This window comes from Dryobates pubescens, chromosome 17, assembly GCF_014839835.1.
Source record: "Dryobates pubescens isolate bDryPub1 chromosome 17, bDryPub1.pri, whole genome shotgun sequence".
In the NCBI taxonomy this organism is placed as follows: Eukaryota; Metazoa; Chordata; class Aves; order Piciformes; family Picidae; genus Dryobates; species Dryobates pubescens.
In genome coordinates this window covers 18,685,364-18,699,384 of record NC_071628.1, presented here as the reverse complement: position 1 = coordinate 18,699,384, position 14,021 = coordinate 18,685,364, and the positions used below count along the sequence as shown (strand labels likewise).

General features: G+C 35.7%; 1 protein-coding gene across 1 annotated transcript in view; it reads left to right on the top strand.

Annotated features, from left to right (window-relative positions):
- VPS13C (vacuolar protein sorting 13 homolog C) overlaps positions 1-13,507 on the top strand; it is an 86,488-nt gene extending 72,981 nt beyond the window's left edge. Inside the window, exons 73-85 of the mRNA XM_054169190.1 lie at positions 536-649; positions 1,211-1,347; positions 1,601-1,682; positions 1,944-2,057; positions 2,295-2,370; positions 3,044-3,207; positions 4,236-4,281; positions 5,041-5,164; positions 5,886-6,000; positions 11,052-11,143; positions 11,819-11,942; positions 12,183-12,266; positions 13,037-13,507. Coding sequence (XP_054025165.1) covers positions 536-649; positions 1,211-1,347; positions 1,601-1,682; positions 1,944-2,057; positions 2,295-2,370; positions 3,044-3,207; positions 4,236-4,281; positions 5,041-5,164; positions 5,886-6,000; positions 11,052-11,143; positions 11,819-11,942; positions 12,183-12,266; positions 13,037-13,138 — 1,374 coding nt within the window. The 3' untranslated portion in view covers positions 13,139-13,507. The remainder of the gene's footprint in view (positions 1-535; positions 650-1,210; positions 1,348-1,600; positions 1,683-1,943; positions 2,058-2,294; positions 2,371-3,043; positions 3,208-4,235; positions 4,282-5,040; positions 5,165-5,885; positions 6,001-11,051; positions 11,144-11,818; positions 11,943-12,182; positions 12,267-13,036) is intronic.
- Positions 13,508-14,021: the final 514 nt, after the last annotated feature.

Sequence of the window (14,021 nt, the reverse complement as noted above, 5' to 3'; positions counted from 1 at the left end):
ATAATTGTTTCAGCTGCTGCTACAAGTTGTTACAAAGTGGTAGATGAAGTAAGTTTAGGTCTTGCAGAGTGGACTTGTAACTGTCTGATGGTCTACAGTGTCCTTTGTCTTTATAGAGTGGAAGGAACAGATGTTCATGGCTCTATAAAGATTTTATGAAGAAATACAAACCCAAAAAGAGCCTAAGAAAATTAGTTATTTTACTAATATTTCTTAATTCAGAATTGATACCTTAGATGATTGACAAATTGAAGGGAATATCAATATAGCATAAAATGGAAAAGTCACCCAGAAATTGCTGTGTTGGAAGATATTGGGGTTTTGTGTTAGCCTGGTTTAATGAAATGCATTAGTACAAGTATCTGGTATACGAAAAGAATAGTTCTATTTCCAGTTTTGGCGGAGTTGACTATTTAACTAGTTACTCAACCATTTTATTACATTTAACTATGATTATTTCTGCTCTATGTGTTTTTGTATATATGTTGTTGTATATCTTGCAAATATAATCTTTTTTTTTTCTTCTTTAAATCAGTCTAAATTAATTGAGAAAGATGTGGATGCACTTAACACTGAACTAATGGAGTCTTCCCTAACAGACCTGTCAATGCCCAGCTTCTTTGAGCATTTTCATATCTCTCCAATTAAGGTATGCAATGGAGATACTTGTCAATAAAGTGTGTCACATCAGTGGGCTAGGTTAGCAATTGGACTTTATGATCTTCAAGGTCTTTTCCAGCCTAAGCATTTCTGTCTCTTTCTTAATAGTAAATACATCCTCATATCAACCTGAGTAATGGAAACTTTCATGCTCCTTTTAATGGGGATTTTTCTTATGTTCTTTAGAACTTAATACTTTGGAAGTATATGCAGGCTAGTTATCTGAATCAGTTTAAAATTTAACTCATACTGGGAATTAAGCTCCACCTATTTAACATGTTATTTCTTCCATTGTTTACACAGAAGCTCAGAGGTGTAGAAAGTTAATCTTCTAGGGCAATTTGAGCCTTTCTCTGTATGGAAATATAAATATTTATGCTATCAAAGTAATATCATTGTGAATTTAGACATGTTTGTTGAAATTATATATTTCCTCAAAGTGATTAAAAATACACTTATCACTCTTTCATCCCCGCTTCTTCACCTGTTCACCCACAACTTGTCTGATGTATGCCCCTCTCTTATTAATTTACCAATTCTGTCTTGAAAGCTGCATTTGAGTCTGTCTCTGGCTTCTGGTGGAGAAGCATCAGATAAGGGGGAAGAGATGATTGCCATTCATTCTCTGAATTTGCTTTTGAAAAGTATTGGAGCTACTCTAACAGACATGGATGATCTTATTTTCAAGTAAGCTAATTTTTTTTTTTCTTTTTCTCAGTAGTACTTGGAATACAGGTACTATGCATTCGTGGTAAATTTTGTCAATTGACTAGTATAAATGCATACAGCCTTTGGGGAAAGGGAGGAATGGAGGGAACATGAGGTTTGAGCTTCTTTTTAAGAAAGTAAGGCTTCAGGATTATCTGAAAGGAGAAAAAAAACCAACTATTTAGAAGGAGGAAGGGCATCTAGAACTAACACATGATTACTTGTCTTTCAGACTTGCTTTCTTTGAAATAAAATATCAATTCTACAAGAGAGACCAACTGATGAAGAGAGTTGTTAGACATTATAGTGAACAAGTAAGCTTATTTAGTGTTTGTGCAAGTGATTGCTTCTGTTCTTTTATTAATATTTTTTCACCAAAGTTTTCCAGTAGCTATCAATACAGCATCTTTTGCCTAAGACCTCTTCATTCTAATAGGAATGCTTAGTTGAGTGCTCTAATGCCTTACTTAAGTAGTAAATGACTTACCAGCGTTGGGTTCTAATGTGGACTTGTGTAATACAGCAGCTAGTAACACTGCCTATGGTTTTGCTTTTTTTCCCCCCTCACCATTTAGCTCCTGAAACAGATGTATGTTCTTGTCCTTGGGTTAGATGTTCTTGGAAATCCATTTGGCTTAATCAGAGGTTTGTCTGAGGGAGTTGAAGCTTTCTTCTATGAGCCATTCCAGGTATGATTTCCTGTGTATGACTAGTAGGCTGCTTGAATGTACTGGCAGGGTTGTAGCTTTGTTGTTACAGTACTCAAAATTATGAACTGTTGAGATAACAGTAATTTTTTTTAACGTTAAGTTCAAAGAAATTACATGTTCAATTTAATCATTGGTGTAAAGCAGTTGCTATCTTTTCTTGAATGAGATGCATAAATGTATATTTTCTGCTATTCATAATAAGCTTCATTTTTTTAGGGTGCTGTTCAAGGGCCTGAAGAATTTGCTGAGGGCTTTGTAATTGGTGTTAGAAGTCTTCTTGGGCACACAGTGGGTATGTAACATTGGTGGTTTAATACATTAAGTTAGCTTATTGATTGTTTCCAGATGTTCTTTTTTTCCTATTTTGAAGAGAAAGTTGTATTTTTAAAATGTCTATATGACAATTTTTTGATGAGTATTTAAATTTGTCAGGTGATCTAGCTAGTATGTGTGGTACAAATCATACCTAACATACCTGAGAACATCTAAGTGTCTGTTTTGTAGACTGAGCAAGAAAACTGAGACACATTGTATGTGTAACTGAATTTGTAACTTGTAAATTAATAAGGAAAATAATTTGAATGGTTCTAAAATGTCTGGAGAAGGCTGATAAATGTTCTTAGGAATAGCCTAGATTTAGATTTTTAGCTTAGATTTTTATGTAGTTGTGTTACACTAATTAGAGAAAATATGATTCCATCCAGTATGCTACATAGTGTGTCCTGAAGCAATTTAAGAGTTATCATTCCAACCCTAATAATGATAAGATTCTATGATTTGCAGTCCTTATGGATCTCAAGGCAGATTCCAGAGTCTTCTCATGGGCAATGTTTGGTAGTCACTCTGTAAATTTGTAATAGTGAAACTTAATATGAAGGGAAATCACTTGAGCTTGTGGCTTCTTGTGTGTTGTCCACTGTTAAATTGTGGCAGAGTAACTTTTACTTTCTGCCCTGTTCCATCAGGTGGTGCAGCAGGGATGGTGTCCAGAATCACTGGTTCTGTTGGAAAAGGCTTGGCTGCTATTACTATGGATAAAGAATTTCAGCAGAAACGGAGAGAGGAAATGGGTCGGCAGCCAAAAGACTTTGGAGACAGCCTGGCCAAAGGAGGAAAAGGCTTGTTACGGGTATGAATTGGATGTTGAGAGCGTGACACACTGACTCTTAATCCATGCTTGAAAACTATAGGCAAATAAATTTGATGTCATCTATGAGTTCCTGAACTGTACAGAAGATAAACAAGCAGTTAGTTTATAGGAGACAGAAGCTTTATTGTTTGAGGTTGTGGTTTTAGGCAACATGAGGAATTGAAGAATAGGTCTCAGATAACAGAAGTGTAGCATGGATGTCCTGTGAATTATATAAGAACCCATAGTTACTCATGTTCCACAAATTTGTTATCTAATTAACTAAGTAGTTGGACCCTTATGTTACCTTGCAGTCAATTCTGTCAGTTGACTGTGAATTATGGGCTCTGGACACGTGCTGTATAGTAGAAATGGCTTTCTATATGCTGAGGTCTTACTTACGTATGTATGTATGTATTCTATATGCTGAGGTCTGTCTTACGTGCTAGGTTTTCTTATCTTAAAAAAATGTGAATGTAAACTAAGTAGAAAGTGTATTAGTACATTAAGTTGGAGACTAAGATTACATCTAATAAATTCTATCAATTTCCACTAAAAAATGGTCATGTATTTTGAAATAATTAAGTAATAAACAGTGTGGAGTTGTTTCTGATAGTGTTAGATAAAAATGTGGAAGTTCCCTTAGTTACTGATTTTTAATGATTTGAAGACAAAAGAATAAACTACTTGATGTTTAATTCATCTTGACTACATAGTGTTGGTCATACATGACTGGGAATTCTGGCAGCTTCCTGTTAGTAGTACAAGTCAAGTAGTGACTTAGTTATTACAAGGCTGATTACTGTACAAAAGATTTGTTAATCTTTCTTGCCAGCCTACATGATTCTCCAACCATTGCATGTTTTCTCCTCTTCTTTCCTTCAGTTAAAATTTTTTTGGAAGGAAATTTACAGTTAAAAAAGAACCAAACAAATGAAAAACAATCTAGCCAATGCTGAACTTGTTGCCCAGATGGATTATAGCATTCCTATTTCTAAGTAGAAACTTAATTATGTTCTTCCTTTTAGGGTGTTGTTGGAGGTGTGACTGGCATAATCACTAAACCTGTGGAAGGTAAGCACTACAGTTGCACTGCCTAAATGCTTTCCCAAGAATTTACAGTTTATTTTCTGATTTTGAGAACTGTCAATGTAAGTGTGGTAATGCTAAATTGCAGCAAGGTTATTTTTATATTTCTAGTGTAAATGTGACTTTACACAACGATTTACTCAAATACAGTTGCTACTAGCTTACCACCATTTCAGCCTTTGCATGAATTAAGGAACGGTTGTCTGTGTAATGTATTTTGCAGTATCCAGTTTATTATTAAAGCCAAAGGTTGGAGGAAATGTAAAAAGTAAATTTTGGTTTATGCCTTAAGGTTAGTGTTTGGGTTTTGTGAAGACAATCAGTATGATAGATGATGGGAAAAGCCTAAGAGGAAATGCCTTTTATTGAGACTCTTGTCAAATTGATTTAGCTATTGGAAGTTAATTATACTTGTGCATCTTAGAGTCTCAGATTATTTTGTTATTACTATCAATCTATAAAAACTGATGTTTTGACCTACAGTCTATAATGGAAGTGTGAGAAGGAGAATCTAGTTAACATTTCAGTTATGCTGGCTTTGAAGGCTGGTAAGGTGTGAATTGAACAGCAAGGATGTATGAACGCACAGGGAAGCAATGGGTGAATTTTTGTAAGTGGATTGTATGTAATCAATTGCTGTGGTCTTTTTCCACTATAAAACAGTTTTAGTGGAGCTTGGAGCAATAATAGTTTAGCTCTGTGGTTAATGTCTTCAAGTCATTTAAACTATTTTTTCTTTTAAAGGGGCTAAAAAAGAGGGTGCAGCTGGATTCTTTAAAGGAATTGGAAAGGGGCTTGTTGGAGTGGTAGCCCGCCCGACAGGTGGCATTGTAGATATGGCAAGCAGTACCTTCCAGGGAATCCAAAGGTAAAGTGTCAAGAGGAAAATTTGAAGTATTTTCCATATGTTGGATAGCAGGTGGTGAAGAGACATACAATTATTTCTGTTAAACACAATATGCAGTAGAGCATATATGGGGTTGGGAGATGTCCAGTAGCCTGAAATCAATGTATTTCATGATGATCTTGGGATTGCTGCTTCAGAATACATTTTGCTTCAGAATACATTTGTTGTAGTTCAGGTAGATTATAACTAGTTTATATTTTCTCCTTTCACTCCCTCCCTTGATCAGGGATTAATTACAGGATCTTGTATAAAATTTACTTTTGAGGTAGGCTGGTATACTGCTGAACGCAGATATCTTAACATCATTTGACCTTACTGTAAAAAATAGACTGGAAATTTTTGAAGAACAACTTGCCAGTTTGAGATTTGGTTAGCAGTACATGTTAGGAGCTTCTTTTGTTTTAAGGAGACCTTTGCAAACAATATTAATAAAGATAAGAACCCTCAGTAAATTATCTACCATGGTGATTAAACATCTCCAGGTTGCTCTGTAGCTGTTGAATTGGCTAAGGTTACTTTGGATTTTTCACTAGCAGTGTGCCCTTGCTATTCACATCTGTAGGGTACCTAGGAAGTTAAGTGGAATATGTGGCATGAGAAAGGGTAACTGAAAGAAATATTTATTGGTGAAACTCAGAAGTGTAGTAAGCTTACCAGAATACTCTTCCACTCTCTGTGGCAGGGTGGCAGAATCAACTGAAGAAGTATCTAATCTCCGTCCTCCACGTTTCATTCATGAAGACGGCATCATCCGGCCATATGATAGGGTGGAAGCTGAGGGTTATGATTTATTTGAGGTATGGTTTCCATTATAAATACAACTAAAATTATCTGACCTAGAGGGATTGGATAAAGGATTGTGTTACAAAAAAGCTGCTGGGCAAACCTGTGTAGTAGAGAAGACCCTGTGCTTGTAGTAAACTGAATGCAGCAAGGAAACTGCAGCATTGCTCTTAAATGATCTTCTGCAAGTTATGTTCTGTAGTTGCTGATGTAATGCCATTGGAAAGAGGTGTAGGATTAAGTATTAGTAGGATTAAGGTTTGAATATGTGAAAATGAATGTTGTAATATTTCTAATGTTTTGCTTAATAACAAAGCTGAGACTGGTTTACAAAGTAAGCAACTTTGGAAAATTCCCTGGGTTTTGAGTGATATGAGCAGTTGAAAAAAATGAATGAATTCTCAAAATATCACCTTTTGGTATTTCCTGATGTTGTTTTTAATAAGAGTATGTTGTAGCTACAGGCATTGTGTGGACTTGTAGCCTGTCTCCACATCGGGATATGGCTGACATGGAGGATCACTAACAGTTGTTTTCAAGCCTTAGATAATTGAGACACAGCTAATTTGTATTTCAGCCCACAATGTTCTTAAAACATAGCTTGAAATTCTTGGGTTTGTTGCTAAAATAGCTGTCTACATTAATATAAAAGACAAAAACTTGTGTATTTGCTACTTCTGACTAGATGTTTTTTTAATCTTTATTTCTTATTCTGTTTCTAATGTTTTTCTCCTTTTTCTTTCTCATGGCATACACAGGAGGAATTGGAATAACAGAGTAAACATTTTCCATATTTCTTCTCTATTTCTGTCACAGTCTTTTATCTGCTTTAAGTATTTAGATTAAGGGCAAGATTGCATTTAACATGTCCTTTCTCTTGCATTGCTATCTTCTCTGTGTGGCAATTGAATAAAACAGTGTTTCATGTTGTCCAGGCTAAGAAAACAAACTTGAATAACAATCTTCAGATGGTTATTCAGATTAGATGAGTAATATTGAAGAGACAGGGAGGGTTTTCTTCCTGTATATTTATTTTTCTAAGCAGGCTTAACTCTTTATGAAGAGCAACAATAGAAAGCATTTGAAAAAAATCATGGCATGATAGATGCTGAATTGGTTTGTTTATTGGCATTCTCTTGGAGCTGTGGGTGAAGGGAGAAAGCAACATTTTGATACTTGTGTGAAATTTTAAGTAGTCATATTTAATGAAATTTTATTCTGTTAAAATGCTGGAAATTTCATGATACAGAAATATTGTTTCCATACAAACTCTAGGATTACTTTGTGGGTTCTGTAATATGCCATAGGCCTGTTATATATACATCTGATGAACCACTAACACTTCAAGTTACTACTACTACATCTTTATGAAGTGTCATTAGTTAAAAAACACAGCCAGCTCAGTTTAATTCACAGAATCTTCTGTAGCTTTGCTGTTCAACGTACTTAAATGTAAACTTTCAGCTGTTAACATGAGTTTACACACACACACACAAATAAAAATACAGACTTCTAAATTAAGTGATGCCATGAATTTCATTCCTTATACCACATCTCATAAATGAGCAAGCTAAGTTTAAGCTATTCTCAGAGCTAATTGTTTGCCTGTCATACAGTGAAAAGAAAAACTAAGCAGCGACATCTCTCTGTGGCTAATGCCTCTTGAGAATTTAGTGGTCAGTAATCAGGTTTTTTTCTTGTTTTTTTTTTTTCCTTAATAATTTTAAATTAGAACATTTAGTGATTTTTTTTTTATCTTAACTGATAAACTGAAATTATAGTGGGATTTAAAAAATTTTACTTTTTGCACTGTATGTTTTCCATCTATTGGGAAAAGGCAGCATTCTGAAAACTGGACATAATGCATTTCCTGTGCATCTAATTATTTGTATTTATTGTAGATCTAAATGATGTGGATTGGAATTGTATACTGACTGAGAGTGAATCCTCTGTTTAGTTCACTTGATACAGATTCTTCTTTCTGGAAGTTACTTGAATACAAATTTGGTTTGGTTTTTGTTTGGGGTTTTGTTTGTTTTGTATGCATTAGGTTTGGTGGGGGTTTTTGTTTTGTTTAGGTTGTTTGGGGGTTTTTTTGGTGTGGTTTTTGCTGTTTGGGTTTTGGGGGGGGGGGAGGGAGTGTGGTTATTGGTTTTGGTATCTCTTTTTTCTTAACTGACTGATTTTGGATCTTGTGCTAGACGTTGATGTTTTTGAATCCAGTTATAACCCAGATTGTAAGTAGTTTAACCAGAGTCCTCACCCTATTATGTCTTTTAACTAACTTCAATGCATCTTTCCCTCAGAAAATAAATACACAGTTATGAGGCTCCAAACTTGCAAGGCTGCCTTCAGGAATGGGTGTCTCAATACTATCCAGTGGTTGGACAAAACAATGCTTCTCTTGAGTACTTCTTGTATATGTTAGGCATTGAAGCTTGACTTAGGAGGAGAATATGCATGTGTCTTAGAAGACAAGTTACTTTAGTCCACTCAGAAGAGGGTTTTGGTGGTGCAGAATGAGGTCAGTAGCCAGACGGAGATCAATTCAGTTGTGTATATTTATGCAACGTGTTTTCCCAGAGGTGCTGGATCTAATGTACTTGGGCTGTATGGGGTTCTACGCAGTCAGTTCAAAACCTTGAAAGTCAGACTTGATGCCTTGCAGGCCATGTCTCTAGCTCGTGCAGCAAAGCTTAGTGCACAGGACGCATTTTGATAAACAATGCACAGCACATATAGCTGGAGAAATCAAACAACAAATAGGGCAAGACCAGGAGAATTGTTTTCCAAGGAATAAGTTCTTGGGAGTTTTAGTCTTTGGATGAGGATTGTTTGCAGCTGATGAGATTTGCAGGAACAAGTAGTTGGTGCCTTTCCTTTTTTTTTTTTTTTTTTTTTTTAACCTCTTAATATGCAGGTATTGCCTGCTCAGTCTTCTAACCCCAGCACTTAGGGTCTGACATGATGCAATTCATACATTATTCACTGTCAGTGGTGTTACTTTGTTTCATTTCCCAGTTAAAGCATGGAGCTTTATAAAGAATGCAGAGCACTGCATGAATAATTGAGGCATGGTGGTGAGACAGTGTTGTGTGGCAGAGAGAATACTATGCCGGGTTTTAAGAAACTGCAGATTCTATTTCTGGTTGAGTCACTGTTCTGCTGTGTAGATTTGCACTGGTTCTTTCATTTCCATATAAAATAAGAATGAGTTGAACTTCTTTAAAGTGCTCTAGTAGTCTCATAAAAATAAAAGCTTTTGATAAAGATGCCTGAAGATCATGGAGTAATTTGCATCAAGCACAGCCCTCTTTTTACATAACGCCACCAGCATTGTGCTGATGTCTATCAGGTGTATTGCGAATAGCTCTGAGAAATACTGCATCTTTTTAGGCCCCCAGAGCTCAGTAGGAACTATGGCTCTAATAAGATATTGCATGTAAAATCTAAAAATACTATCAGGATTGTTTCTGAAGTTACGAGAAGCAGGCTTTCTCTCCTAAGCTTTGAGTTTAAATAAAGGAACATTCTTATGAATAAATCTCTTTAAATACGTGGCATGTCTCGTTTCTGCATACGCAGCGAAAGGGTTCAGAGTAAGGATTGCAGCCTTTGAATTGCAGTCTTACATGGCAGTGGGGTTTGTATTTCTACTGTTTTTGCTTGTGTCTAAAATAGCTGTAGTTCAGGTATAAAATGTGAGTTTGTATTTGGATTTTAGTCATACACTGCCATCTTTTTTCTGATGTTTTGAAGAGAGTCAGGTAAGCAGTCTTTCTGGCAGTTTTGTTCCTTTCATGTATGTTTTACAGTTTCAGAAATTCCTAAGATGGTCAGAAAGTGATATTTTTTTACAGATGATGTGGGCTCTATATGTTTGCTGGAAAATGCTGAATTAAAATGTCTTTCACATCACTAGGGAGCAAATCCAGGAAAACACTGGTGTTGATTAAACTCTTGAATATTCATTCATTTCTGACCTTAAAGGATTCTTCATGTCAGTTGCAATGTATGATTATATTTTCAGACATTTGTTGAGCTTTTAAATATAAGAAAATAAAATGCAGAAAAATAAATATTGAAGCTTCTTTGATTCCGACGTAAGCCGAGCTGACAAAAGATCCTTCCATTTTGGTTACTTTGACTGTATAGAGTTCTTACCCTGTGTTGTTAATCATAGGTAGATAAATGGGAGTCAAGTTTAGCTTCTGTTGTCATTTTATCATTTTTATAGATTCAGTGATGGAAATACAAAAGGAAATAGACCTTACAAAAATAATTAAGCATACTAAGTTTGTCATCATCCCTCACTATTTTTGTTTTCTCAGTAGTTTGTCAGAAACAACTTCAAAAATGTACTGTTACACAGAGGCTGAATTCCACAGTCCCAGCTGTAAAATGAACTGAATGGCATCTTACATTGTTATGAACAATATTAACAATATTAACTGATATGTCAGATTGTTATCATCATTATTCTCATCTTGCATCCAAAACACAGTACTGTATCAGCTGCTTGGAAAAAAAAATAACTGAGGCAAACCCTCTGTATTCATAGTTTGTCACCAAAGCTGCAGCTGTTGAACAGAAACACAAGTAGTTGGATCTACACTTTCCTATACCTTTTTATTTTGGGTGTTGTGTAAGAATGTCTGCTCAATGCTTTGAAAAGCTCATCCTGAGTTGTGTTCAGTATTTGCAGCTCTAGTTTTTCAGGGTTTGGGTCCTGTGCTGTTGCCTTTTAAAGGTATTGTTGCAGCGTTTTCACTCATGAATCAAGTCTGCAGTGTGGGATGTAGCAGAATGAACATTACTAGACAATTATTAGCACAGAAAGGAGATCGAAGCTGAAGGAATAGTCTAATACTGCAATGTGAGTGATCCACCTTTTGAGTGGAACTGATAAGACTTTTCAGTGACTCAGCTTCAGGAGTGAGAATGCTGTCACAGCCTATCTTTTAATAACCAGTTCAGTGAGGTAACTTTTTCAAAGTCTTTTGAATTGAAAACAATGCTTTGAGTTTTCTTTTTACAGCCCCAAAATTTTCTATTTCTGTTTCAGAAATTGCACATCAGAAAGCTGGAAAAGGAGAGCTATCGGTACCACTGTGCACTTCCAAGAGGCAGAAGAGCAAACATTATTGTTACCAATAGGTATGAAGTTTTGAAGGCTTTCTAAGGGCTTGTCTTGGTTTCAAGTGGAGATTAGACATCTAGCTAAGTTTAAACTGTTTGCTATGCTCTACAAATGTACTATTTTAATACATTTTTCTTCATTTTTTTAATAATGAATTTTGTTTCCTTTATGGAAACTCCACTCAGAACTCCCCTGCTTTTGTATTAGTGTGCAAGTTGACATTGGCGCTTTGAAGTACTCAAAGGACCAGCTAGCTAGCAAGCATGAGCAGAAGGAACTGTTAGTAGGTCTAGTAGTAACTGTGTCGCTATGTATCTAGTATATAGCTATTTGACTAACTTCATCTGTTAGAAACTGGCTTTGAGGAACTGAATTGCGTTAACTGTGATGATCCTCTAGTATCCCATTCAAGCCAAGTGTTTGGATTTGGAGGGATGGATTAGGGTTTTGAGTAAGTTGGCCTGTGCATACTGTACAATATCATAGGCCATGTCTGAGTTTTAATGACAAAGTGATTATCTCAGAGTATATATTAAGGAAATAAGGTTCCACTTTGACTAAGTGGATACTTTTAACCCATATAGAAAAACGCTTATGAAACAAATTCTTAATTATCTTTTGTGTTTTTTTGCTGGCAAAGTTTAGTCCCAGGGAGAAATGGAGTATTAACTGTTGTTTTTTCTTCTGATCAGGAGAGTGATATATGTAAAAGAAGTGGAAATCTTAGGCCATTTAACAACAGAGTGGAATTACTTATTTGAAGACTTTACACGCCATCCCTTCTGTGAAGCAAATGTTCTAAAAATAACTGTTTTGGTAAGAAAAACATGTAAGCTGTCTTTTGATTTAACATTGTTTAGAGGTTCAAACATGCTCTTAACTTACTTGTGGTTCTAGCTGCTAACTATGGGACTATGAGAATTACTGAAGATTTCTTGGAAGTATTAGTTGGGTTGTACAGAGGCCACGCTGAAATCTTAACCTGAAGTTGACATTCAAGTCAGATTTTGCATTCTTGTTTTGTGAGTCATATATTTTTGTTCCACTCTGCAACAGGATCAAAGCATGTTTCAGAGGAAGGACGGTCTGGGTCATGAATGTGTAAAGACAGTTCAATTTCAGGATGAAATGACAGCACAGGTATGGTCTTCTTTCTTCTCTTCCATCTTTTTTCCTTATTGTTATCAGCTGTTGAATCTCAGCACATAAAAAGATAGTAATGTCCAGTGACCCATTATAGAATAGGCTGATGTACCTAAGGACCATTTACCATATTTCCATTTTGAAAATTGTGTTTAACCAGGAGAATGATGAGATAAGTTAGTCTAAAGCATTCAAGAGATTATATGCAATAATAATACAAGATTGAAGTTGCATTGTCATATGGTTTGTGTATTAGAACTCATCAGAGGAAAATAATTCAAATGCGTAATGTACTAGGTTGTGTTGACTGTAGTCTCTAGGATTCAATATAGCTCTGAATTCTGATACTGTCATTACTTCCAAATCGTTGAACTAACCCAATAAGTGTACCTTGTGTGAGAAAGGCATACTTAGCTTCCTCCCTGCTGCAGTCCCCCACCCTCCCCATACCTAGGTTTTCTACCATTTACCTCTTAAATGTTTGCTCATGTTGATGCTGGAGGGGCTGACTGATTCTGAGGAAGGTTTATCTAGTTAAGTGTGACTAACAGTGATGTTGCTACTTGAAACATCGGAGCAGATTGGCAACAGAAGCTTTTTCTAGGTTGCATGTTAACTGTGTGAATCAGAAGCTGTGTATCTAACTTTTAACTCACCACTGCCCATGTAGGTTTTAATGTCTGTTGAATTAGCTATTTCAAGTAGCATGTTATGGAAGAATAAAACTGATTATATGCCTTAATTTTCTTTTAATGTGTTGCTTTCAGAGGATTTGTTGTGCCATTCGGGAAGCCCAGGCAACAAGAAAGCAACAAAAGTTGGTGAAGCAGGCATCACTGCAGTTGAGGAAACCACAGACATTATCTTGATAATGGCAGGATTTGCTGACTTTGACCTTTGGGTTGAAATTTTTCCACTAAAACTGATTAGAAGCAACGTGGAAACATTGTGCAGAATGTAAAGATAAAATATCTGAGGTCTTCCTTCAAGGGTAACAGCCATGAGCACTTTATTTTAAGAAGGTATGTCTTGTTCTGAAACTATGGATTTCATTATTCAAAAGTATGCAGTTAAGTTTAAAAATTACAGCTTCTGCTAAAATGTTTCCCCACTCTGAAGTTTTCTGCATTGTTTTGTCTCAGGAGTTCTTGTAAATGGGTTCTAAAATAAAGCGATTGTGATTTGCACTTGAAGCTTGTGGTTTACAGACAGGTTGTGGTTGTAGTGTTTGCACAGCGTACTTACGGTACCAATTGCATCTAATTAAAAATTCCTATCTCGTGCAGAAAAAAAGTGTACACAACTTAGCTACTACAATTTCATCCCTGTCTCTTTAGTATTAGAGAATACTGCACTAGGGCAAGGTAAGAATGAATATGAAAGAAGTAGGCTATTCTTGTCTGGAAATGCTTACTGTGGAATGTTGTTGCTTACCCTGTGAATGAAAATCTGCACTTAAAAATTGGAAAATATTATGCACCTGACATATGCATCTATATGGTTTTGGTTGTATCACTGTAGCTTCTCCAGGAGGAACAGCATGCTAGTTTTAGACAGCATTGTATGTCAAAAGCTTAAATCAAAGTAATTAGCTTTCCATAGTTCAGTGTATAGTTAACTCCACTGGAAGAGTGCCATCTCATTAAGCTAAAAGTCACTTTTGATACAATATTTTTGTTGCATTTTCTCTTCCTGAAGACTGCTAGCATTCAATTTAGCAAGATACTTAAGCACATTTGAAGTGCATGCCTA